The sequence below is a fragment of the Cyprinodon tularosa genome, unplaced genomic scaffold, assembly GCF_016077235.1.
Source record: "Cyprinodon tularosa strain WSP-4 unplaced genomic scaffold, ASM1607723v1 ctg627, whole genome shotgun sequence".
Lineage (NCBI taxonomy): Eukaryota > Metazoa > Chordata > Actinopteri > Cyprinodontiformes > Cyprinodontidae > Cyprinodon > Cyprinodon tularosa.
The window spans coordinates 259647-286412 of NW_024039371.1; the positions used below are offsets into that span (position 1 = coordinate 259647).

The 26766-nt window shown below is 41.5% G+C and overlaps 1 protein-coding gene across 3 annotated transcripts; it reads left to right on the top strand.

The window, feature by feature from the left end:
• The first annotated feature begins 6291 nt into the window (after nucleotides 1-6291).
• Nucleotides 6292-24986, top strand: eif4h (eukaryotic translation initiation factor 4h). 3 transcript variants are annotated; one of them, XM_038307989.1, is made up of 8 exons: nucleotides 6292-6411; nucleotides 13598-13785; nucleotides 16951-17015; nucleotides 18684-18780; nucleotides 20976-21059; nucleotides 21352-21501; nucleotides 21932-22047; nucleotides 24548-24986. In XM_038307989.1, the coding sequence occupies exons 1-8, from the start codon at nucleotides 6362-6364 to the stop codon at nucleotides 24551-24553; spliced, it is 756 nt and encodes a 251-aa protein (XP_038163917.1). In that variant the 5' UTR covers nucleotides 6292-6361; the 3' UTR covers nucleotides 24554-24986. The 3 variants fall into 3 exon arrangements, with proteins under 3 accessions (XP_038163917.1, XP_038163918.1, XP_038163916.1); XM_038307990.1 differs by lacking the exon at nucleotides 20976-21059; XM_038307988.1 differs by lacking the exon at nucleotides 24548-24986 and having other exon boundaries at nucleotides 21932-22071.
• The last annotated feature ends 1780 nt before the right edge of the window (nucleotides 24987-26766 follow it).

Genomic DNA, 26766 nt, shown 5'->3' on the forward strand with positions numbered 1-26766 from the left:
TTTCTTTTAGAAAAACACAACCATAACATACTGCAAATGAGCTGATAAATAGAAGGGAAATATGCGACATATATTGCCCCCGAACTGTACCATTTAGTTCACAAAAACTACCACCTCCAATATGAAGTGCAACGTGCAAAAATAAAAAACAAGCTGGTTCGTTTTAGTAAATAAATGCAACACTGCATTAGACCAAAACAAGAAGACTGAAAACAGAAGACTGGGAATTGTACAACGTATTCACCATTTGTCTGAAGCTTTGGTTTCCAATGGTGTTTGTAGACCACATACCTTTGGTCAGGTATTTGGCAATAAACTGCGTAATCTTTTTGTGTCTCTCCAATCTTGTAGAATAGGGAGTCGCTGTGATTCTTCCACAGAACACTGCACTGGTGAAGGACTTGTTTTTGTTCTTTGTTTGTTCTCTCATTAGGTTATCAGAAACTACGCAGTGATAGCGCTTTAGATGATTAAAAAGATTTGTTTTGTTGGTTGTCAGGGCTCCCACAACAAAGAAACATGTTTTGCAAGTAACATGCCTCTGCTCCTCTTCCCTTGCATCAAATCCAATGTGATCCCAGAAGAGAGTTGGAATTCCCTTGTTTGCAGAGATGGGAAGTAACGAAGTACAAATACTTCGTTACTGTACTCAAGTAGATTTTTCTGATATTTTTACTTTACTTTACTCCTTATTTTTATGGCGACTTTTTACTTCTACTCCTTACATTTTTACACAAATATCTGTACTTTCTACTCCTTATATTTTAAAAAATTAGCTCGTTACTTTAGTTTTGAATCATTTCAATGGAGTTACCGTTATTATTTTTCACGTCATCAATACCAAATTCAATCTAATTGGATGGGAATCTACGTTGCATTTGACGCACCACTACAAGATGAATCGACAGATTCGGCGGTATTCATTCGCGGCAAATCATTGCAGCTTGGTGGCGGTGGCGTTAGCATAGTAGTATGGACGACGAGATGATTGAAAATGAACACAACGGAGATCTATTCCTATTGGCAGACATCCATTTAAAATGTAGGCAACGGCATGAAAAAAGTGGTTTCTACTTTTACTTTTATACTTTAAGTAAATTTACAAGCCTGTACTTTGTTACTTTTATTTGAGTAAAGAAGTTTAATCTGTACTTCCACTTTTACCAGAGTATTTTTTAACACAAGTATCTGTACTTTTACTCAAGTACGGAAAGTGAGTACTTTTGCCATCTCTGCTTGTTTGTCAACCAAGTTTTTTGTGATCCTTCTGTCATTTGTCCAAAGCTAACTGTTAACAACCTTCCTCATGTAGGTTCACAGGATAACTTTGAGGGGGCGGGGTAAATACACTTGCAATTGCATTACTTCAGACAGGGCAATCCTCTATTAAATCAAAAACTCAGCTATTTTTAGAACCGTTGGGCAGGTCAGGTAAAATTTTAATTAATTGCACAACCCTAACTATTTGTTTGCCACTCATTTCTGGCCAGTCATGCAATACGACCACCTGCCATCATGTAAACCCACTTGACCCCTATCAACCTTGACCCCTATCAGCATTGTTTTTATTTTATTATTCTGTTCTGACTGATTGTTGGTTGCTTTGATGAGTGCCTGATGACAGCCTGCAGTTTCTAATCCACAATAAAAGAAAAATAAAGGAAAATTATTTCATGTAAAATTAAACATTTTTTTGATCCAATAAAAAAAAACATTGATATCACTGCTTAATTCTTTTTTCATCAAATAAGTTCACATGATTTATGATAATTAATCTATAATACATAAAGTTTCAAGATTTACTGAGCCCACATGAAGACCGATACCACAGCACCAAAGGTCTTCTGGATCAAAGGAGAACTAATATCAAACATTGCAAAGATCCTCATTAAATAGTCCATAAACAAAGAAATAATGACATGAGATGCAGTAAGGCAAATGAAACGTGGAAGGAAATAACCAGACGGCTGCAAGATAAAACTACACAAGGTATGGGTTGAAGATCATACAGTCAAGGCGGTTGATGAAAAAATGTATTGATATCAAGGCCTCAACAGGAAATGGAGATGCTGTGAAGACAGGCTCAAGTTATAGCTCCTACCTCCTTTTCCTTGCTAGGAAAGGAACTCCAGATGGATCTGACAAATCCAGACAGCCATCAGCCTTTTGGACATTGTTACCAATTGGACACACATGCGAACGACGTTGTTCAAATAGGGACTACAACCCTTCAGAAAAAAAAAACTACAAAAACAATCCATCCATCCATCCATCCATCCATCCATCCATCCATCCATCCATCCATCCATCCATCCATCCATCCATCTTCTTCCAGTTTAACCGGGGCCGGGTCGCAGAGGCAGCGTCTGAGCAAAGATGCCCAGACTTCCAGAGCCACGCACACGTCTTCCAGCTGCTCTGGGGGGACCCCAAGGCGACACCAGGCCAGCTCAGAGACAAAACCCTCAAGGGTGTCCTGGGCCTTCCACGAGGCCTCCTCCCAATGGCCTGGAACACCTCCCGAGGGAGGCGACAAGGAGCTGGCTCCTTTTGATGTGGAGCAGTGTTGAGCAAAATTATATCCTGCAGATAATGAATAAATGATTAACTAGAAGTGGAGTTATAGTTAATTATTTAACTTATTCAAAATATGAGGTGAAATTAATTTAGTGTTCTTAGTTGAATAATTGTAGCTCTAATTTGCTTACTTACCAGGGTTTGTGCCTTTCACCTCTGGAGGGTTCCTGGACCAGCTATTAAAATCCAGGTAACCCCACCAATTTATTGACCTAGGCTAGGTTATCAGCAGAGCTATTACTTTTCAATCAAAGAACCATTTATCTCTGTTTATTCGCACTATTACCAAAAGAGGGTGGATCTGGCCTGAGTGATAAACCATTCGTATATATGAATCACAGACAACTGCAAGTTAAACAATGACGTCTTTATTCTAATAATTCAGGATTACAGAAATCTAACATCTATGCAAAACACTACATTCTATTAGAAAAATAAACACGAGGTAGACTAAATGACTAGTTTGAAAGAAAAAAAAAAGAATAAAACCCTAAGAGTCCACTTAACTTGCTTCTGAGATTTCCAAGATAGGCGAGATGTCAATACATTCATTAATGTCCGTTTGGAATAGCAGCAGGTATGATAATAACAACAGTGCAATTAAAACAACATAAATACATTCAGCTTAAATGATAAATGGTTAAAATGCATTAACAACAGCAGACGTTCGTTCAGCAAATGTGAGGAGCAGGGCGGCATGTATGTGTGTGTGGGGGGGATGTGTGCGTATATGTGTGTGTGTGTGTTTGTGTGTGAGACCCCCGTTTTCCTATGATGAAGGGGGGGGTGGGGCTTGTAACAATGGGTTAAATGTGGGCAAATTCTCTATAAACTAACCTTAAAGCAGAAAGAGAAGGAAAACAGGATAGAAAGAAAAGAAGGAAGAAATATCAATTGCAGCTTTTCACAGCACACTTATTTCAACCATTAAACCAGAGTTCTTATAACCAGCACAGATTAAACATTAGCGTTAATTCAAGTTTCTCCTATCTACCTACTCGCCCGAGCGCAGCACCTCATTAAAGCATCAAATAGAAAAGTCGATGGGTTTTACTTTGAGACGTCTTCCAGTCGAGGAAGGAAGCGTGGGGAGGAGGGGGACACGCGGAGGGGTCAGAAGAGTTTTAAGTTAGTTTGATGCTACAGCAGAGGAACTTAATGGCTTTTAGGTTGAGGAAGGTTTACTTACGGCTATCAAAGCAGAGGCGTCCTCCTGCAGAAAGGCCATGATGTCCATAGCGAGGTCCTCAGAAAAGGGGGGAAGATCCACACAGCATTCAGCTTCGGAGATTCCACCCAGTTCAGCGGGCGCTATGCACGATGGGTCACTGCGATCCTTGACTTTTGAGGCAGGACAACGAAAGCTACTTCCAGTTAGCTTTCTTTTAGCATTTCACGTGAAACGGGCCTCTCCTTACAGGTGTGAAAACCCAGGGGGAAGAGAGAGATGGATCTCGCGCTCCGGGATTTAAACCCTCAATGACGTAGGGGTATTTCCTGCTGCGATTTGTGTTTTTATTAGCTGATTGGTCCTTTAGCCGGAAGTTTCCAGACGTTCCTTGTTTTCTTTGTGCAAAAAGGAAGGGGGATGGTTTGAAATGTTTCATCAAATTGATTTGATTTGACTCCATTGTGGCAATATAGCCCAACAGGAGCAACGACTCTACTCCAAGGTACTCCTGGGTAACTGAGCTCCTCACCCGATCTTGAAGGGTGTGCCCAGCCACAAAAAAAAAAAAAAAGTTATACAAATGTAGAGAATGGTTGAAGTTTGGTGTTATAAAACCGCAAAAATATCAGGGTGCGTAAATAGTAAAATAGTATTTGTCATACACACTACATGTCCAAAACAATATATTTTTGTTAACTCTGTGAGATGGGCTGCGTCTATACAAACTGTCAAGCCAAAGCTGTAATATAGCTCCTAGCAGCAGCAAGGTCACTATATTACTGCATTGAGGCTAGTAAGCGTACTGCTTCCTGGTCCTAGCGGCAAAAATCTGGCTTATTTGAATGGCACTTGTTGTAGCAACTGTGGATGCGCTTGCCATGGCAGTAGTGTCCTCAGCTATTCAAGGTTTTACGATAAAGAGAAAGTCATGGTGATGATTACAGAGGACCTGGGAGCCTTGACCTTCAATCTTTGAAGGTAACTGCAGCAGATGGCAGAAAAAACCTCTAAACTCTGACCCAAACAGTGTTCAGAAGACTTGAGCCACAGCAACAGCTAAAATCTTAATGGGAGCTTAGCCCTCAAGCTTGCAGGCGTCTTGTAAAATATTAAGAGGACATTTAACAGGTGTATAACACTATTATTCTCATTCAGAAAATGGATGGATGGATGAATTTAACATTGTTGAAATTCTGTACTGAACGAGCTAAATTGCTTAAAGGGGTCATAGAATGATTATATAGAGTATTTGGTGCTGTCCTTATGGTCTCTGAATGAGTGTGTAACATTGGTTGGGCTAAAAATGGCATATTTGCTGTTCTATGAGCCCTGATGCAAGCCTGGTTATAAGCCCAAGAATAAAACGACAGGTTTTCTTCCTTTTATGGTATGCTCATGAATATTAAGATGAGCTGTGCACTGATTGGTTGGTTTACAACGAGCAAAGATGTTGAGCAAAGACGCATCATAGCAACAAGCACTCACACACTGAAACATCAAATTGTTGATATGGTAGGGTGACCAGACATCCTCTTTTTTCTGGACATGTCCTACTTTTCATACCTAAAAAGATGTCCAGGGGGAATTTCAAAATCATCCGGGATTTTGGTCGACTAAAGTACAGCAGAGTAGAACCGTGAGCTCTGGGGCTGGGGATGGAGCAACCGAACCTGACCCCATGACAGTAGCCGGACGGTAGTGGCCCTGTGCTTCCCCCTGCCTGCCTTACCGGGCAGGCGAGGGGAAGCATACCATCACCGGGTCGGTTCGGTTGCTCTGTCTCTGACCGCCGGGGTTCCCGGACCAGCCCCGGAGCTGACGGCTCAGTCTAGTCAGCAGCCCCTGTTTCAGTAAAAGTTTAGCAAATCCTGCTTTGAACTGTGCAAGAAAAACATAGTCCGTGCCTGTCCAGTCTTCAGTTCTTTGGGAAGATTGTGAAAATGTTCCCCTTTCTCCGTGCAGGCCAGAACCAAATAAGGCAACATCCCCAAATTTACATCAATTCGGTGATTCATTTGCATTAGGCCGTTTTATGGTGGAAGTTTAGAATTGTGAGATTCGCAGAGAAAGGAGGGTTTGATGGGGTTTGAACTTCTCTGTACATCCATTTCATCCACTGAACTATCATTATTAATCTATGACAGTGTGAAATCGGTTTTGCATTCTATGACCTCTTTAAAAAAGATCACATCTCAAAGCTGGTGTTCCCTTTCATACTATTTTACAATGTGATTTCCTTTACAATAAGTATTTTAATACATTTTTTATACGTTATTTCAATATATTATTCTTTTACCCAATTCCTTATCTTATTTTATTGATCTCATCTATTTTGTTACCATGTTCCATGTTTTAAAAACTGTTATTTGAGATTATAATTTTCCTAAATTGTGATTGTAATTCCATATTAATCTAGACCATATAAATTGTTTTAGAATTTTCTTTTAGAGTTTCACATAATTACATGGATTGGGACTATACTGGTCTGGTTAGGTTTAGTTTAGAGTGGTTTAGTTCATTTGCCTTTCTTGTTTTTCGGTCAGGCGCTGAGCGGGCAGCTGAACCCGCTCGGTTGTGACGTGAAGGACCTTCCTCTCAGACACAGCAGCAGTAATGGCGGACTACGATGATAGGGCCTATGGCAGCTTCGGCGGCGGTAGAGGGTAAGTCCCCGCCACTAAACGTCAATGCGCAGCCGGACTCAACCGATTCCGTCTGAATCCCGCGTGTGGACTCCTGCTACACATTCCAATTGGAGCGGTTCTGCTAACTGTCGGCTCTGTGCCCAATGAGCCTGTGGGACAAGGCCGCGCTGGGGTGTGGGGAGGCCGGTGAGGGCAGCCGGGAAACACCGGGGATGCTGGAGCTAACTGCTTATAAATGCAGTGATGTGGCGGATTGATCTCGAACAGAAAATTGTTGTTGTGTATAGCAGTGATCGGGTTCTGGCGCTGGGCGTCACAAGTGGCGCGTTTGATGGAGGGTGAGGTGGAGCCGGGTTGCAGATGCAAGCTGCCCGCATGGCTGCATCATGTGTCCACAGAGGCATCCACAGGTTCAGACATGAGCCTGTGGATGAGGATCTATGTTCAGATACCGACACACTGGGGTTAAAGTGGACATGGCGGTGGACTCTGCTGCCTTCTATGTGTTTTAATGGTTCTATTGGGGAACCAGTATGTTTTCAGCAGGATGTCTGCAGCTTTCATGACCACCCTGTAGGTTCCCATTCACTCACATTATTCATTCAAATATCAGATGCTGAGTCATCATTTCCATACCATCAATTCGATCTTAATTTTAAAAAAAGAAGGGGAAAAAAGCACTTGCGTATTAGTTAAAAACAACTTTATCATCCAAATAAATTTTTTAGACAATTCGTGCTCTAAATATTAAATCAGAAGGACCAATGGAAGGAAAATCACACCTGCACAAAGTTTGGAAGTTGCACATAGTTTCTGTGTTATACTAAGAATGTTATTTAAAAATGCATTAATATATAAATAGACGGATTACACAAAATTTCTCAAAGATATCTGTTCATTAAAACCCAACTCATCTCGGAAACACTTAGTAAAAGAACTTGAAATGCCTTAATCTTGTAAAAGAGAGTAAAGCTCTAACCAAGCTTTATATTTATAGATAAATATTAACCTATGGCTGGAATCTATCTAGATTTTCTTGGAAGGTTGCACCTAAAGTTATGTGACAGTCAGAACATGAATAGTTTGCAAGTCGGACATAACTCTGTGCATTTCAGGGCATCCAAATACAGTGTTTGTGTACAATGTTTGCCCTAAAAAGGTAAATTACCATATAAAGTGGGGACTATATAGTGAACTCGGTTAACTAACCATTCAGACAGATGATCACTACTTTTTGCTCCCCATTAGTAATGTTAACCCGCCTCCTCGCACTTTGCCTGTTCTGTTTGGCCGCAAATAATAAATCCCATGATGCTGTGCAAGGAGAGCTCTCGCTAAGTATTCTGGGATATATTTCCTAGTCTAGTGACCACAAATTGATCACTAGTTTTCAAGGTGCATAGTGGGAAATTACGACTCCATCACATTTTCGTCCACTAGATCAGTGATTCTTAACCATAGGGCCGCGACCCAAAGTTGGGCCTCCAGCGCCCCCTTGTGGGCCGCAAAAATCTTTCAGTTTTGCACCTGTGGGCCGCAAGGGCCGTGGGACTGCGTGCAGCTTCCGACCATGTGGTGGCGGTAATGCATCACTCGGTTGTTTAAAAAGCGCCAATACACAGAGAATTAGACTGTGGATAAGCAAAAATTGATAAGTTTTTAAAAAGAAAAAATGAAGACGAACGCCCTGCCGACACCCACACCCAAAAGACAAAGTTTGTGCGTAAATACAATCTCGACTTCATTAAATACGGTTTCGTAAATGGAGGAACAGAGGCAGTGCCAAAAGCCCAGTGTGTGGAGTGTGGGCTAATGCTGTCCAACGAAGCTCTCAAGCCCTCAAAACTACAGCGGCATCTAGAGACCAAGAACCCGATGCTCGTGGGAAAGCCGGTGGAATATTTTAGGAGGAAGGAAATTGGGCTGCAGATGCAGAAAAGGTCTGTCGTGTCACTGACAAGCAACTCTAAATGTGCATTGAAAGCCAGCTACCTCGTAGCCAGACGTGTGGCACAGAGTAAGAAAGCATTCACCATAGCGGAGGAGTTGGTTCTGCCTGCCGCTGTTGATATGTGCCGTGAGCTAATCGGAGAGGCCGCCGCAAAAAAGCCGCTGACCATCCCACTCTCTAACGACACTGTGAGTCATCGTATCGCGGACATGGCCTCAGACATACAGCATCAACTAACAGAAAGAATAAAAAGTAGCCCATTTTTTTCTTTGCAATTAGACGAGTCCACGGATGTCACGAATGCTGCACTGCTGCTAGTTTTTGTTCGCTATCGCTGGGACAGTAGTTTGCACGAAGACATACTGTTTTGTGGAGAGCTACCAACACGAACTACGGCTCAGGAATGTTTCCGCTGCATGGATAACTACTTCACTGAGAATGGCCTGGACTGGCAGAACTGTGTCGGGGTGTGCAGTGATGGTGCAGCATCAATGACTGGCAAGCATCATGGTGTCATTACACAGATACTTAATCGTGCACCAGAAGCTAAATGGACACACTGTTTTCTCCACCGTGAAAGCCTTGCAGCAAAACAGATGTCACCAGATCTCCACTAGGTGATGGATGTAAGTGTGAAAACCATAAACTTTATTAAAAGCAATGCTGTGAACTCCAGATGTTTTGCTAAGCTTTGTGAGGACATAGAAGCAGATCATGTCCAGCTGCTATATCACAGTGAAGTGAGATGGCTCTCAAGAGGACTGGTCCTCAATCGTTTGTTTGAGCTGAGGAACGAGGTGTTCTCTTTTCTCACTGAGAAAAAATCTCATCTTGCACATTACTATGCTGACACAATGTTCACAGCAAAACTTGCCTACCTCTGTGACATTTTTTCACTACTGAACCAACTGAACACCTCACTTCAAGGAAGAAACAGCAACATATTTTGTGTTGCAGACAAAGTTGAAGCTTTCAAGAGGAAACTTGCTTTGTGGACCAAGAGGGCCCAGGAAAAGAGGATGGACATGTTTCCACTTTTGTCTGACATTTTGGAAAACTCCCCTCAGGTGAAGATCGGTGACTCAGTCTCCCAGCACCTCTCCCAACTGGCAGAGAAATTTGGTGACTACTTTCCTGAGGATCCCAGAGAGGGAAACATGTGGATTTTGGACCCATTTTCAGTGGATTTCACTGTAAATGATGTTGCTTTGCCCTCACACCTGGAATCCCAGCTTCTGGAAGTTTCTACTGACAGCACTTTAAAGCTGCAGTGGGGCAAACTGGACCTGGGCTCCTTCTGGATTGCTGTCTCAAAGGAGTACCCATGTCTTGCACTGAGGGCTGTGAAACTCCTTCTCCCATTCACAACAACGTACCTGTGTGAATCAGGATTCTCCATTGTGGCCACAACTAAGACCAAAGCCCGAAACAGACTCAGAGCAACTCTGGAGGCTACTCTGAGAGTGAGCCTTTCTCCAATTCCACCCAGACTGGATCTGATTATGTCTCAGAGGCAGGCCCAAGTGTCTCATTAAGAGGTGAAGATAAAAGGGAGTTGTATTATTGTTGTTTATTGTTGTTATTATTTGTGTCATTGTTCATTTGTCACAGATATAAAGATTCTTCTGGTTCTGCCATGCAAAAATGGAGACTGCTGAAGCAGTTTTACAATGGCTTTGCAGATTATAAGGCTATAGTTTCATTTGCACTTTTATTTAATTTAGTTTATTTATATTTATAGATTTATATTATTTGAATGCATTTATTTATCACCCCCTTTTTATTGATTTCATGATTTATTTATACTTGAGAGATATTTATTTTATTAATTTAAAGTAAAAATCCTATTATTGGTCTTTTTTTATTATGATTAAAAAGCCTGAATTAATCCTTGAAATTTTTTCTTATCACAGCTTGATTTGGTCCATGAATTATCAGCCTGTTCGGTGTCTTGATGTATGTGTGCAGGTTTATGTAAACGTTTAATAAAAGTTTTTGTGATGATCCCCTTTTATCATGTCATTTTATTAGACAATTTTTTTGCTTGTTAAGCAATAAGTGGATTTGGTTTATTATTGAATACAAATCAAACTGTACAGTGTTAATATATAATGGGCCCCGGGCCACTTTGTACTATAAAAATTGGGCCTCAAGGTCGAAAAGGTTAAGAACCCCTGCACTAGATGTTCAGACACTCATCTAAAATGGCGTAACCACTATACATTGATTAGAGGAGACATTGCTTAGATCATAGAAGTCCAGTCAGGTTTTTACTTGTTTTACCTGTGATAAAATGTTTAACTTTTAATGGATCTGATTGAAGGTAAATCGATGGGGAGGAGCTCAGAATGCAGCAGCAGAAGGTCCACAGAGGTGGTCAGGATTCCCTCCATGGGGGAGTTTCTGATTGGTTCCTGTATGGGGGGAACCCACGGTTAGCTGAAGAGATTTAATCTCTACATCATAGAGAAACCAGGAAATATTGGTTTGTTTGTTGAGATTAGCTTCATTTATATACCTGAAGTTCACAATTGGGTGTGAAATGTGGCAAAAAACAAAAAAAAAATGGAAACTTACAACTGAAGCTACAGTAGGGGAATCAGCACTTAGTTATTCATGTTAGAAATAAAATAGAAAGGAAATTTTCCACCAGTGGTGAAATTCATCATCAAAGTAAAACACAATACAGACATGCAGATAAACACAAGAGTAAGAAATGCATATAAACAAAGAAACGATTATTGACACACTGTTTGGTAGCGGGAGATTTACCACTTAAGAAAAACTAGTTATTAGAAATAACAGGATCAGAATAGAAAATAGGTTATTAAAGTGTTTTTCACTAATGAGTTCATCTGGGTTGATTGATCTAATCTATCGACTGGTTTAATGAGAAGCGGTCATTTTCTGGAAAAACCTCAGGAGGGTCTTTCCATAACATGAAGGGCTTCATTCTTTTAGGATATGCTCAATTTAAAGATTCACGTCAAATATTTGATTTCCACTTTTAATTTGTTTAGTTTCGAGCTTGGATTGCAGCTTGGATTTCAGATACACTTTTTCAGTGTTTTTTAATGATTTGTTCATATGAGAAGCGGCCATGTTGGATCCAAAGTTGGCCATAAAGAAAAGAAAAAAAAGTAATTTCTATTTGACTGTTAGTTAGGGGTGTAAATAATAAACGTTTTGCATCGATGCATCGATCCAACAGCCGACAATCCGATGCATCGACACTCCGCGAGAGTATTGATTCATTTTTTTCCCCCCTCAGGTCTTTTTTTATCCATTTGCTCCTGGACATAATTCTGACTCCCGCACTGCGGTGGCACTAAACCTATTTTTCCTTCTACCTCGCTTCCTTTAGCCACTTACCCTCCTTCCACTTGCAGTATTTTATGATGCAAGGCCTTTCAGATTCTATAACACAGAGGCGTGATTATTGTTCAGTGAATGGGGTTTTCATAGTCCTGGTTGGAGTACAGCTTTGCTACTTCTGTTATTTGCTGTTTCTCCAATAAAATGTATAACGATATAACAGCTTTCATTTATTTATTTCAAATTTGAAACATTGTCTAGCTTGTAAGGTAAAAAAATTTAAATGAAAATTAACCAAATAATCGTATCGTATCCTGGTGTATTCTTGAGTATCAAAAATAATTGAATCGTTGGGTCAGGAAATTGATGCTGAATCGAATCGCTACAATGGGTGTGATTTACACCCCTAGTGTGAGTATTAAAACATAGAAAAACCTCAATCTGTTTATTATTCAGCGTTACTAAGTGGTTTGTTTCTGAGCTAATCGCCTTGCTGAGGTGCTGAAGTGTCCAACAGAAACAGACATGATTTTAAAGATAGTTAGTGAGACGATCTGCAGTAATGAGACACAGACTCTAAAATAAACCCTTTGCTCAAGAATAACGATTAATCAGCAGTAATTAAGAATAAAGACATGTGAACTATTAACATTTTAAACACACTTCCAGTCTTTCTATTAAAGATCTAATTGATTCTTTAAGATAAAATGAAAAGAACATTTGTTTTAACACATATTTTTTATGTTTTGCTATTTAAATTTCAATGAAGATGCTCCTTTCTATAATCCCAATGTTTGTTTATTTAGAAATGTTAATTTACTAAACTTAGATCAATATTTTTACTTCAAAGTTCTTTGTTTTAACCAAAAGTTTATTATAAAGTACAGTACAAAGGTTATCAATTTCCTTATTCATTGTTTCCCTTTTCCTGTTATTGATAAACAAACAGGCAGCGGCCAAATAAAATAAACCAGACATCATTTCCTGCACTGGAAAAAATGAAAATCAAAATAAGTCATTTCTTCTTAAAATAAGTGCATTTGTTCTCAGATTGAGGAGGCAAAAGAGACATCTTGCCAATGAAACAGGACAATTTACATTTAAAATAAGAAAACACATTTGCATTGTCTTATTTTAAGTGCATATTATCTAATTAGCATATTTTAAGAGTAAAAAAAATACTAATTCCATTGGCAAACTATATCTTTCATTCAAATTAAGGGTAAAAACACTTAATTTAAGACATTTTTACTTATTTGTAGGTTGTTTTTCTAGTGTTAAATTGATATAAAAAAGCCCTGAAAAACAAAAACGAAAAAAGAAACAGCCACAAAAATCAACGCACACACAAAAAACCATTTTAATTATGAATCTATAGATTTATCCATTACTGAAATAGTGTGTTTAGTTTAATGATTTAGAACTTCAGGTGAAACTAAAACGGTTCTGGAGGTCGATGAAGTCCGGTCCCAGGTGGGAGCTTGTTGGTTTGATGGAGATTTTCTAACACATCCTTGTTTTTCTGATCGATCTCTCAGGTAATTGTCTCCTTGTTTACCTGCTAATGATCCCAGCGCCTCGAAGGGTTTGATAGAAATAAAACATAAAGGGATCTTTGGAGCGTTTCTTTTGTTGTTGATTATTACTCTAAAGAGCTCAGCCTGCTGAATAATGCTTGCTGATTCTGATTGAGCTACGTTTTAAGCAGTAAAGTTGCACCTGAATCAGTTTGCGCCTTAAGAAATTAAACATTTTAGACTAATGCTGGTTTAATTTAGGAATAAAATGAGAATAAAAAACGGTTTGTTTGTTCGTTTCCACCATCATCTCCAGATGTTTTCTTCATAAAGCAGCTTCTTCGTGGCGTTTTATCGGTGTGGACTGTCCTACCGAGCCAGAAGTCGTCTCATGCTTGTCTCTGTTGTGTGTCCCCCTCAGACCCCGTGGCGGCGGCGGGCCTGGAGGCCCCCGGAAGCAGAAGGAACTGCCCACAGAGCCCCCGTTCACAGCGTACGTAGGAAACCTGCCTTTCAACACGGTGCAGGGCGACATCGACGTCATCTTCAAAGAGCTCAGCATCCGCAGCGTGCGATTGGTCAGAGACAAAGAGACAGACAAGTTCAAAGGTGACCGCATGTTGTTATTATTTTAACCAGACCTCTGATCCCTTGAAGACTTAAGGAATGTTCAGCAAAGTTCTGGATGTATTTTGATTAAATTAAAGAGGTTTTTATAAAAAAAAAAAAAAGATTTTTTTCCTTTTTTAATAATAACCAATAAATGTTTATTATAAAAACAGGACTGTATTTTAGCTCAGAGGCTGCTTAGTTCATTGATCAGAGGTTTATCATAACCGTTATCTGAAACAAACTTTGTATCTTTTCAGAGAAACATCTGTGATTATGTGGCTATGATTGCTGCGACAGACAGTCACAGCTATAAAGTTAGCTAAGAAAGACCAATGAAGAGTTTTTTATGGTTATCAGAACAATAACGGCAAATATGGCTCTTTCTCTTTATGCTGGAACGTGTTGGCTCTCAGGTGTGTACGCTCCTGTTTTGGCATCTGAGTGAGGACAGTTCCTCCCAGTTAACCATGAAATCGAGGATGGTTCTCTGGTCCTCACTGCTTTTTATGCTAACTGCCAGGTTTAGGACTAAGATGAGTTGAGTTTGGGTTCAGATAAGGGATGCTGTCAGGGTTTGGCAGAGGAAGCGTTGAAAATCAGTGGTAAAAAGTCTTTTAATTATTTTGCTAATTGGTACTTTATTGATTTTTTATTTTTTTTAACTAATTGATTAATGACAGGATGGGAAAAGATCGTTTACAGAAGATTTTTACAGAATTCAAACCAGCTGGAACTAAAAGTTTTCCACGTGATAAGTAACTTTTTAAATAACTTACTAGATTTTGCCAAGAAAAGATTTTACCCCAGCTAGAGGTGTTTTTTTTTTTTTTAAGCATAAATGTGTTGAATAGGAGATGGAAAACTTTTTTTTAGATCTATTTTAGATAAATTGTGATTTACCTGATCATGTGTATCTGGCGCCGCTGGTTGGATGGCTGTAGCCATCGCTGACCATGGCTGATATACAGCGCATAACTGATACCAGCTACCTGTTTACAACACATCCAAAACCTCCCTTGCCGATCTGTGGTCCGGTGTTGGTACCAGATCTGCACTCATCCTGCTTCCTGCCAGTAACGTTACGCTACATGATTGGCTGAACGTTGCCACATGTTGTAAAACATAGTGGTTGCCCAGACAACGATGATAACATCGTGCAGCGTCAGGATGCTGAGTCTGTAGCTTCCATAGCGTCTAATGATCTGTCTAATGACAAGATTATTTTTAAAATCTGTTTATAGTGAACAAAGTAACTGTTAGACCATGATATAAAGGGGGAGAGCTGGGTAGCGCTGTAGCTAGCTGTGCTCAGTAGCTAACAGGTTAGCTTCTTTTAGCTCAGTCAGTTAGCCATATTACGCTACAATACCTTTAACTTCATCTCAAAAACAACTATTGTTTTCTAGAAGTAAAATAACTGTTTGATTTGTTTAAAATATCTACGAAAGTCATTTTTTAGATGTTTCATTTGTCCTTCCTGTCCTCAGATCTTAATGAAAAGAATAAAAATGAGACTTTTTATTGTCATCTTGTTAAATGGCAGAGATCGACGTACTTTCTTTCAAGACTTTGAATGATTGTTTTCTAATTTTGATGACTTCAGATCATCAATGACATGTAAGATAATAGCAAAAATAGGTAATTATTTGTTGAGACTCCCAAAGAGACTAGATCCTTAAGAAACAGATGCAATACAGTTTGTCCGAGTGGAGTTGCCATATGTTTACATTATAAGAAGGGGCGGGGCCCCGAGCAGATCTGGTACCTACACCGTGTTAGCTAGCTTATGCTACTTACTGTTTTCTACAGCACAGAGTAACGCCACCGTATGACTGCCCTGCGCTTCACAAAGCCTCGTTTATTCTCTCCAATGGATGGAGGTTTAAATTTAGATGCACGTTTAATTCCCATTTCCTGTTTTCTCCCCTCCATTTTTTAAAAGTTTGCTCTAAATTGGCATCACATGTTGATGGAAACACAGCTAATGGGAATGTACCAATCTGGCATTAATAATACAGATAGCAAATCTGATAATATATCAGCCTGCTTATTAAATCACTGATTTAAAAAACATCGGGACAATGGCTTCCTTCTGCCTCATTACTTTTGTGTCACATAAATCCAGAAATCTGGTATTTAGGGAGCGGCTGTGCCAGTCCGCTTAGATTCCTCCCTGGTTCTACTGGAGGCTTCCTGCTGTTAGTTTTTCTCTCACTGTCGCTGCATGCTTATTCAGGTAGAGTGCAATCGGCTGAGGCTCCTTAGATTGAAAACTGTTTGTAAAAGCAACGGCTTTGCTGCTCAGAAATAGGTGAGAAGAGCTCTGCAGTTTTCCTCTTTCTAAGTTTGAAGTTTGACTCTGTGTTGCTTTGGTTGAAGGCAGAACAGGTTTGTTTACATGCTGAGAAAAGATGATTAATGCCCTGAAGATGCCATCTGTCTGTTTGTTGAAATGAACTCATCTTTTCTATGTCATGCCTTTCGTTTTTCGCTACAAACTTTTGACACTGGAGTTTCTGTCCATTTTCTGACTCCCCTATTGAGCTGCTGGAATAACTGTTGCTCTGTAGCGCCCTCTGCTGTCAACCTGCAGCAGAGGCCTGTAGTCGGTGCCCCTGTTGCCATGTTTAATAGTATCCCCAATCTGGAAACTTCTTTAATTGATACAAACGAGAAATACAAGAATGCATGACATGAATACATGTCTGTTGTGTTTGAAAGGAAAGGATGTGTTTGCTGTTCTGGCGAGTCGTTGGTCCGTGCTAAAAAATATCCCAGATTTAGTCTAAAACTCCTTCTATGATCCATGTTAACAGGTCATAAAAGTAGTTTTATTTATAAAATGCACAGTAAAATATTAAAATCATATAAATAAGGGAAAAAATGTAGATAATTACTAAATTGGTGTATAGAATATAATTGTTACTTTAATAATAAAAAATATAACTGCATAAAAAACTTAATTCTATACACTTATTTAGATATAAAATATCTAAATAAGATATTTCAATATCTTCAAAAGCTTTTTTGTTTTTGGAAACTATTAAGCTTAATGCTTTATTGAGTTGGAATAATCAAAGTTGTTATACTAGTTTACTGAAGACTGAAGATAAAGGATAAAAACTATGAGTCTAATTATTTTTATTTTTTTGTCTCTTTTAGGGTTTTGTTATGTTGAGTTTGATGATTTGGAATCCTTAAAAGAAGCTTTGACGTACGATGGTGCGGTAAGTATCTCCTGAAAAAGCAAACACAGCTTTGATATTAAAGGTATAGTCGAGGATTTTATCACATTTTTTAAAAGAGCTGCCCTCTGTCTTTTTAAATAAAATGCACATGCACAACCTTGTACCCGCTCCCCAGAGGGAACGCCTATTAAAGGTGTGCGAGAGCATTTAGAGCCCATTTCTCCTCCTGCACGCTCTGTTTAAAAGTTGCCGTTTGCATCGCTCATGCGAGCTTTTTCCACTATGTCAAAAGGAAAATGGGGGGGACGAGCACGAAGGACGGGCTTACGTGAACATATCACCAGAATGATTGACAATTAGGAGGACCACTTATTTAGATGATCCACCCGGAAAAAGAACATCCTCCACTATACCTTTAAGGGCCCTGTCACACCTTCGTAATTTAGCCAGCGTATGCCTGATGTCACAGAATCTCCTAAAACGCTGGCGTACGCTGAACTTTCTATGTATTTCTTTTTTTATTTTGGGTGCATACATAGAGTATTCATAACCTGTCCAGAACTTATGCCCAACAACAGCCTAATGCCCATGAAATGTCACAAGCCAGTGTCCTGAGTGGGGCAGTAATGCACCCAGAGGTATAAATGGTAAATGGCATGTACTTATATAGCGCCTTTATTCAAGTTAGGACATTTGACCAAAGCGCTTTTCACTACATTCATTCACCCATTCACACACACACTCACACACTGATGGTGGCAAGCTGCATTGTAGCCACAGCTGCCCTGGGGCTCACTGACAGAAGCGGGGCTGCCATACACTGGCGCCATGGGGGGCCCTCTGACCACCATCAGTAGACAATGCAGGTGAAGTGTCTTGCCCAAAGACACAACGACACTGAAAGTCAGAGTCGGGGCTTGAACCGTCAATCCTTTGATTTCAATGCAAACTCCTACATCCAACGCCACTGTCGCCCCATAAAAGGACGTCTTTGATTGCGGTATTAAAATAGCTGCTGCTTACCGCCTGCCCAAAAAAAAGAAAGAAGGTTAGCAATCGCAGCAGATTGAGCGTCTGCTAGGAAGTTTATTGGCCGTGGGCATGAACGCAGAGAGGATCATTCACTTTCACCCTATGATGGGGATGAAGTCTGATATACCAAAACGCGGCCAATACGCCATTACAGTAGCTGTAAGTTAGAAACACGTTCAGCGGTCGTCTGGAACAAGTCAGAAACGTTGAAATGCGTTGAAGATCAGTTCTTGATAATTAACGCATCAGTTATGCACAAGTTACTCATAGGTTTTGGATAAGCTAGCCACCACGACATATAACTTAACCTAACGTATGTCAACAATCAGATAATATACTTGTAACTTATGACCCGCGTATGGCATGCTGGCATACAGCAAAATTTCTTCGTGCTTCCTGTATGTGTTTCAGCATGCTTATAACTTATACAAAAAGTACCTATAACTTATCCAACGTATGCCGGCATTTTTCCAGACAGAAAAAAGCTGTCTAAATGGTGAAGGTGTGAGGGGCTTTAATAGCATCGCATGGTTTATACCCGTTATAAAGTTATTCAGGAATACTGGGAACTCCTCTCAGATGATCTGCTGGTGCATTTTTGGTTATGATGATCAGGAATTCAAACAGGCTATGCAGCTGTGCTATCCTGTCAGACTAACGATGTGACCTCTGCAGTTGCTAGGTGACAGGTCACTGAGGGTGGACATCGCAGAAGGACGAAGGCAAGAACGAGGAGGCAGCGGCTTCGGCTTCAGGAAAGACGACAGTAGAGGTATGATCACCGAAACGGCAGGTGGTGCTGCTGTGGATCTGATCCTGCTGAGGATCTGATCCTGCTGAGGATCTGATCCTGCTGAGGATCTCATCCTGCTGTGGATCTGATCCTGCTGTGGATCTGATCCTGCTGTGGATCTCATCCTGCTGTGGATCTGATCCTGCTGTGGATCTCATCCTGCTGTGGATCTGATCCTGCTGTGGATCTGATCCTGCTGTGGATCTGATCCTGCTGTGGATCTCATCCTGCTGTGGATCTGATCCTGCTGTGGATCTCATCCTGCTGTGGATCTGATCCTGCTGTGGATCTGATCCTGCTGTGGATCTCATCCTGCTGTGGATCTGATCCTGCTGTGGATCTGATCCTGCTGTGGATCTGATCCTGCTGTGGATCTGATCCTGCTGTGGATCTGATCCTGCTGTGGATCTCATCCTGCTGTGGATCTGATCCTGCTGTGGATCTCATCCTGCTGTGGATCTGATCCTGCTGTGGATCTGATCCTGCTGTGGATCTGATCCTGCTGTGGATCTGATCCTGCTGTGGATCTCATCCTGCTGTGGATCTCATCCTGCTGTGGATCTCATCCTGCTGTTGATCTCATCCTGCTGTGGATCTGATCCTGCTGTGGATCTGATCCTGCTGTGGATCTCATCCTGCTGTGGATCTGATCCTGCTGTGGATCTGATCCTGCTGTGGATCTGATCCTGCTGTGGATCTGATCCTGCTGTGGATCTGATCCTGCTGTGGATCTCATCCTGCTGTGGATCTCATCCTGCTGTGGATCTGATCCTGCTGTGGATCTCATCCTGCTGTGGATCTGATCCTGCTGTGGATCTGATCCTGCTGTGGATCTCATCCTGCTGTGGATCTGATCCTGCTGTGGATCTCATCCTGCTGTGGATCTGATCCTGCTGTGGATCTGATCCTGCTGTGGATCTCATCCTGCTGTGGATCTGATCCTGCTGTGGATCTGATCCTGCTGTGGATCTGATCCTGCTGTGGATCTGATCCTGCTGTGGATCTGATCCTGCTGTGGATCTCATCCTGCTGTGGATCTCATCCTGCTGTTGATCTCATCCTGCTGTGGATCTCATCCTGCTGTGGATCTGATCCTGCTGTGGGAATTTAGCTAAAGAAACATTCTGACGTATGGATGCTAACTTTTCCCGGAGATCAGGGACTCTACTGCGATGCTGCATGTAATGAAGCCGGACAACCCAACATGTAGACGTCTTTGTGACGGCCTCATCAAGTGTTTTTTAAATGTTATTTTTTAAATAAATAGAATTTCAGTTTTAGGTTTTCTGATGTGCCGTCTGAGGGCAGCTTTTTTCAGGTTTCACTGATGCAAAAATCTGTTAAAAAGTTCAGGATAAAGTTTAATATCCCAGATGAGAACCACATCACCAGATTCCTCTCCTTCTCTAAAACCTGACATGGCTAAGATGGGGCGAACACATGAGATGGACACCAAGAAAAAAAAAAGCATCCAGCATCCTAAGATCTGAATGAAACCTATCAGTAGCTTTTTAAAAACAGAATTGTTTCTGTCAGCTGTTAACTGGTCTGGGGTGAATCAGTATTGGCCTGCGCTGCTTCCTGTAGCCACCAGATCCCACTCATAGGACCCAGAAAATCAGAGTTTTCCTGTTTGTTCTTTGACATAATGAAACAAAGTGTCCCTGTGAGAACACGTTTACAGCAGATTGACTCACATAGTTGGCATGTTTCTAAAGAAAGAAAGAAAAGAGGAAAAATAAAGCTGTCTGTTTCTGTCTGTTGGTACTAAGAAGGACAAACTTCTCCTCTTTCATCTCCTCATCCTCACTTCTTCATCTTCTTTCCTCTGAATGTCCAATAACAGCTTCTTTCTTCAGAGCTTCACTGCTGCTTATTTCCAACGCCTCTGATTGGCTGACAGTTGACTAACAAGTGTCCTTGGGTGTTGCGATAAGGCGCTTTCAAAATAAATGTATTAAGCTCCGCCTCCTCGCTGCATTTTTAGCTGCCACTAGATGGAAATGCCCACTCCTCCTTATAGTCCTTCCTTCTTCTCTTGCCCTCTAAGGTGCTTCTCTTCTCCTCGTTGCTCCCTTCGTTACCTTTCGCCTTTGCTGCGTCCTTCCTTCCTTCCTTCCTTCCTTCCTTTCCTCTCTCCTCCTGTCGGTGTTAAACTCCAGTGTCATCTGCAGGACGAGGAGGTCCTCGAGGAGGTCCCCGGGGAGGAGACGGAGGACGGGATTCGCGAGACGACTTCTATGACCAGCAAGGAGGAGGTGGGGTCAGATGGCCAATCAGAAGGCAGCTAGCTAGGCTTCCTCCAATCAGACGGCAGGAGGGTGTACCCGACTAATAAACCTGAATAATCCAGTCATTTCAAAGGCCTTTTTGAAATTCCCTACAAAAACGAAATCTAAACTAATCATTATTAGTGAATTAATGAAGAAGCATTGAGTTGCTCCAAGCGTCCAGCAGGTGGCAGTGAACCTCTGTTCTTTCCCATCACTTCATCCTCATGCCGCACTTCTGCGCTGCTCGGCCGCCTCACCTTTCTGCTCTTCTCCGCAGGTTTCCGAGACGACGATTACATGGGGGGGCGGGGTCGAGGGGGCAGCAGTCGTCCCAGCGAGAGGCCGCGGGGAGGTGGAGGAATGGGTCGCTTCAGAGAGGGACCACCACCCCGCGGGGCAACGACAGACTTCAGAGAACCATCTGAAGGTGGCGCCACCTACTGTTTCTAGCTTGAAATCATCCGTTTGACTCTTAAAGATGGACGTGACTGATGGATTCACAAAGGTTGATAAACTCTGCAGGCTTTCAATAGGTCTACTTTTCTAAAGTAGAATCCTTTTCTCTCAGCCTGGGGAAATTAAATTTTGCTTTTTGATAATTGGAGTTTATCGATCATACACACATCTCAGCTTTGCCCCCAAAAATAAAAATGCATATATATTTATAACTACTTACTTCATATTTATTCATGAATATAATCTAATTATATTCATTTTTAAATAGATTTATTTTAGTTCATTATTTTTAGGATCCTTACTTCAGACTTTCAAAATAAAAGGCTTGGATTGTCTTCAAAATAAGTGCTTGTATCTGTGACCTGACGTTGATGCTGACGTCGGTGTTTCTGTGTCTGCAGAGGAGCGTGCACAGCGGCCCCGCCTCCAGCTGAAACCTCGGACTGTCTCTGAACCGCTCAACCAGGTCGCCAACCCCAACTCCGCCATCTTCGGCGGAGCCAAGCCGCGAGAAGAGGTGATCTCAAAGGAAAAACCATAAGAGACTGAAGGCCTTTGGGTGGGGGTGGGGGGGTAACAGAGGGGAGGAGGGCGGGTTAGGGGTGGGGGGGTCACTCAGTTGTACTTTGGGTTGAAAAAACGAACCAAAACAAACCAGGACGATTGAAGGGGGACAGTTAACATTCTTTCAGAAAGCCAAACGGACGGACGGCGAGTGGACGCTGACTTCCCCCCCTCCTTCTTCTTCCTCTCTTTGTTTGAGCAGAATATTTATTCTTAACGGGAATAACTGGGAAACACTCTCAGACACTCTGTTGTCCCATAACCAACCTGTAAACACAGCGAGCAGCTCGATGCATGTCCAATCTCTGGTTTCTGCCCCGCCACCACACCTCTGCTTACTGTGATGTCATACCTGCATCCTCCTGTAGCCCCTCCCCCCAGCAGGTCAGACCTGCACCAGACTTACCCCTGAGACCTCATTGGTCCAACTGTAGATAACTTTTTTTTTTCAGCCCCTGTCCCTCCTTTTTTAACGTTTCCATGGTGACTGGTCATATTTTTCAGGTTTTATTTATCTGCTTGACTTTAATTTTTTTACTCCTAACGGGGCGGGGTTTAACTTACAGGCTCCACCTCAAGGAACAAAAGTAACACACCTACAATGTGTTCCCACCTGTTGAGGTGGAGGGCTAAGAAATGATGCCTTCACTGTCTGCAGGATTTCCTTCTCACGCTGCTGAGAAACGCTGCATTCAGGTCCTTTGTTAGAAAGGTGGAAAAAACCCAGAATGTCACGGAAATTGTAACCGACAAAATAAATGAAATAAAGTCTTAAGAGAGCCTGAAACTGAAGGAAGCACAGGTGACTGGTGGGGGGTGTGGCTTTCTACACTTGGTTGTGTCCAGTCAGGTTTCAGAATGGGACACACAGAGGAAAGAATCTCTGCTCTGATTGGTCCGTTGATCCACACTGAAAACTAAAAGAACGTTCCCAGTACTCTTCTGTGGGATCCCTAAGATCCGCTGGGAAAACGGCAAAGACAGAGGTGGTTGTAGAACCGCTTCGAATCACGTGCTGGTACTGGTTCTTATCCTGACCCGGGTCCTAAATCTGCTCCAGTTCTACCTCATCAGCCAACCTGATCTGGTCCAGAACTAGAACCCAGTTAGATCAGGGTCGGGATGTTCAGCCACAGAGACTGAAGGGCTGGTTAGCCTCCCCTCAGCAGTGTGTCGCAGTGAGCTTGTTGCAGACATTTTTGATTTATGCTCAATTTTGAAGCGTGGTCTGCGCTGTTATTCCACGCTACAACGCAAGAGGGACAATCAGGAACTAGCTGTGGGTCTAGATATGGCCGAGGCGGTGAGGAAGTTGGGGCAACAGACGACATGAGGGCAAAAAGAGCGGGGATCCAGATGGAAAAATGCTCCCAGCGTTGTCGCACACCTCGCTCTTCTAGCTGGTCCATCTTCACCAGTTTTCCACAATGGCGGTCAGACAAACAAAACAAGCCGGTAAGGTTTTGCTGCACCAAACAGGAACAGGAAGTGTAGAGCGGATGTAGATTTGACCAATCAGAGGCCTCCTGTCTGCGGCACTGTCTGTGGTCACCTACATTTTTGGAGAGGTGCAGCAGCGTGTCTGTAGAAGGGGGCCGAGGCACACCTGTATTCACTGCGACTCGCAGACGACCTGGTTTCTGTTTATAAACCAGCCTTGATCTGCGGACTGAAACATTATGAGCAACGTGTCTGAGTCCAGATTCAAGTAGTCTGCAGATTTCTTGCAGTGTGGAGCAAACTGAACCCAGTTCTCTTGTTCCGGTTCCTATAGTGTGTTTGAGAACGCTAAGGAATGTCGGGCTTTTAGGTGCAGCAATCACAGCTCTGCTTGGTTCTGCTTTTCCACCGTGAGAACTGGAGCTGCTCTTTTTCTAGAGCAGGAATCTGCAGCCTACGGCTCCAGAACCACACGCAGTTCTAATCGAACCCGATAATCAATTATCTTAAATATTAGGGCAGTAACTTGTCTTCTTTTATCATTTTAAGGGGCAAACCTTGGTTCTTGTCTTTCTAATTAACATCATATAAGTCCTGCATTTATGAATGAATAAACTCTTTATTTCGGCCAGATTTCATTTTGACGCCTCTGTTGCAAAAGGGGCTGTTGAAATTGAAAAGGTTGCAGACTCCTGTTCTAGAGGAAAAGGTTCTCGGTTGAGAATCTACAAAATCGGAGAAAACCTGCTCAGCTCTGATCTTAAAGGGGTTCTGAACAGAAACCCTGAAGATCAGCAGGTTTTCCTTTTTTCTCCCATTTATTTTTCTATTTGATTTTCAGAATTCTGGCGTTTTGGAGGTTGTGCTGATCGGATGGCTAATGAAGGCCAGAAAAAGAGGTTCTGAATTGGTTCTGAACTGTTCTGTTTAAATTCATATCTGCTTCTTTTTCTCCTTCTTTCTGTGCTGCGTCTCCTCTCCCCGACTCTGCTTCCACCTGTCTTTGAATGCAGCACTGACTCGTTTAAAGCCGCCGCCACAGACTCCCGACCAGACGGTGGCGCTAACACGCCTTGTTGCCAACCCCAGAAGAAGAAATTAGAGGTTTTGTTTGATTCAGTGTGGATCAGACGCAGACTTCCACTGAGATAAATGTTGTAAAGTCCAAACTCTTCCTGTCCAATAAAGCTGGATCTTTGGTTTGTAGCTCCAACTGTAACGTGTGCTTCTTTGATTTGATGAACTAGGTCCAGTTCTGCCAGTCCACTTGGATCAGGACCAGTCTGGGTTCGGTTTCAGTCTGACAGAGCGGTTTTTTTTTTTTTTTTTTTTTTCTTTAGCGGGACAGTAAAAGGAAAACGTTTTTTTTTTTCTTAACCTGCCGATTCTTTTTTTTTTTTGTTCCCACTCTGTTTATTGCAATAAAATTGTGTCATCATCATCCAACACCAACCCTGGTGAGTTTGATTTCATGGGGGGGGTGGGTCTTCAGCCTGGGGGTCATTTGAGGCCCTTTGGAATCAGTGGAGACGGGTGTATCTGGTGCAGATGGACACATTTACTTTTCTAGTGTGAGATTTCACTGAAACGATGTCTTATATGAAACATGTTGGCTGCAATAAAAGTATTTTTCTTTGATTAGTCATGTTTCTTTTGCTGTTATTCTAATATTCTGAGGATTTACTGAGCTACACTGGAAAAAAAATCGAAAATTAAAGTCATTTTTCTTAAAATAAGTGCATTTGTTCTTTGATTGAGGAGGTAAAAGAGACATTTTGCCAATGGAACAAGACAATTTACACTTAAAATAAGAAAACACAATTGCTTTGTCTTATTTCAAGTACATATTATATAATTATCTTATTTTAAGAATAAAAATACCCATTCCATTGGCAAACTCCCATTTACCTACTCAAATTAAAGCTAAATACACTTAATTTAAGACATTTTTACTTATTTCTAGATTGTTTTTCCAGTGTAAATGCAGCCAGGGGGGATTTGGAGGAATGTTCCTGTTGCTGGGAGTAAAATAAAAAGTTAGGAAACATTTTGGAGCTTTTTATTCCAGGTTTGTAGTAATGGGATCGATGCACAACTCTACCGCTCCCCCTACTCAAGGCAGCGTCTTACTTTTGTCTTTTATTGGTGAATAATCCAGGTGTGTCTTGCATTTGTCGTCATGGTTACGGAGGTAGGCACACCTCGATTAATCAGTTTATGCCGTAATAAAAGACAGGAAGCAGGATATGAAGTTCAGGAAGTAGTGGAGTTAAACATAGAGCCCTTTCCTTCATTTCTGCTTGGTTTCATGTGAATATGACAGGTTTGGTTTTTCTCTTTGCAGCTAAAATAAAAAAATCATGATTGAATTATTTTGTTTTAAATAAAAATCCATCTGAAACATGTTGGACCCTTGATTATGTTAGAATCCTTTGAAGATGAGGAGAACGGTCGGTGAAGAGATCTTTTAAAAATGGACTCATGTTTCATTTAACCTCATTTTTGTTATGGACTGTTATTAAAAAAAAATTAATGTTTCATCCAGACAATATCTCTGTGGTTGGACTCTACTGCACCAACTTGTTCGCCACATACAAAAATAACTTCAACATGATGCACAGATAATTGGAAAATTGTTGCCATAAGTTATAAAACTAGGCTGCTCAGTGTCACAGTGGGTAGCACTGATGCCTTGCAGCAAGAAGGTTCTGGATTCGATTCCCGGCCCGGGGTCTTTCTGCATGGAGTTTGCATGTTCTCCCTGAGCATGTGTGGGTTCTCTCCGGGTACTCCGGCTTCCTCACACAATCCAAAAACGTGACTGTAAGGTTAATGGGCTTCTCTAAATTGTCCTTAGGTGTGAGTGGTTGTTTGTCTCTGTGTTGCCCTGCGATGGACTGGCGACCTGTCCACAGTGGACCCCGCCTCTCACCCATTGACTGGTGGAGATAGGCACCAGCACCCCTCGTGACCCCAATTGGGACAAGCGTGTCAGATAATGGATGGATGGATGAAGTTATAAAACTTAGAAACTTAAGTATAAAGAAGTTATCGTCCAGAATTGTAGAAAAATGTTCCTTTAATGGGCTAGTGCAGTAAAGCATCTTTCCTTAACATTTTGTCCTGCATTGCTTTTACTTTTATACTTTAAGTAGTTTTATAAATGCTAATTTTACACTTAAAGTAAAAAGCTTAAGTTGATACTCAAAAGTGCTTTTAAACAGAAGATTAA

Bases quoted from the DNA above. Each gene is read 5' to 3' on its own strand.
- eif4h (XM_038307988.1), top strand. From the start codon at position 6,362: ATGGCGGACTACGATGATAGGGCCTATGGCAGCTTCGGCGGCGGTAGA. The intron at 17,016-18,683 runs GTAAGTATCTCC...TGACCTCTGCAG, and splicing joins CTTTGACGTACGATGGTGCG to TTGCTAGGTGACAGGTCACT. The intron at 21,502-21,931 runs GTGGCGCCACCT...CTGTGTCTGCAG, and splicing joins CTTCAGAGAACCATCTGAAG to AGGAGCGTGCACAGCGGCCC.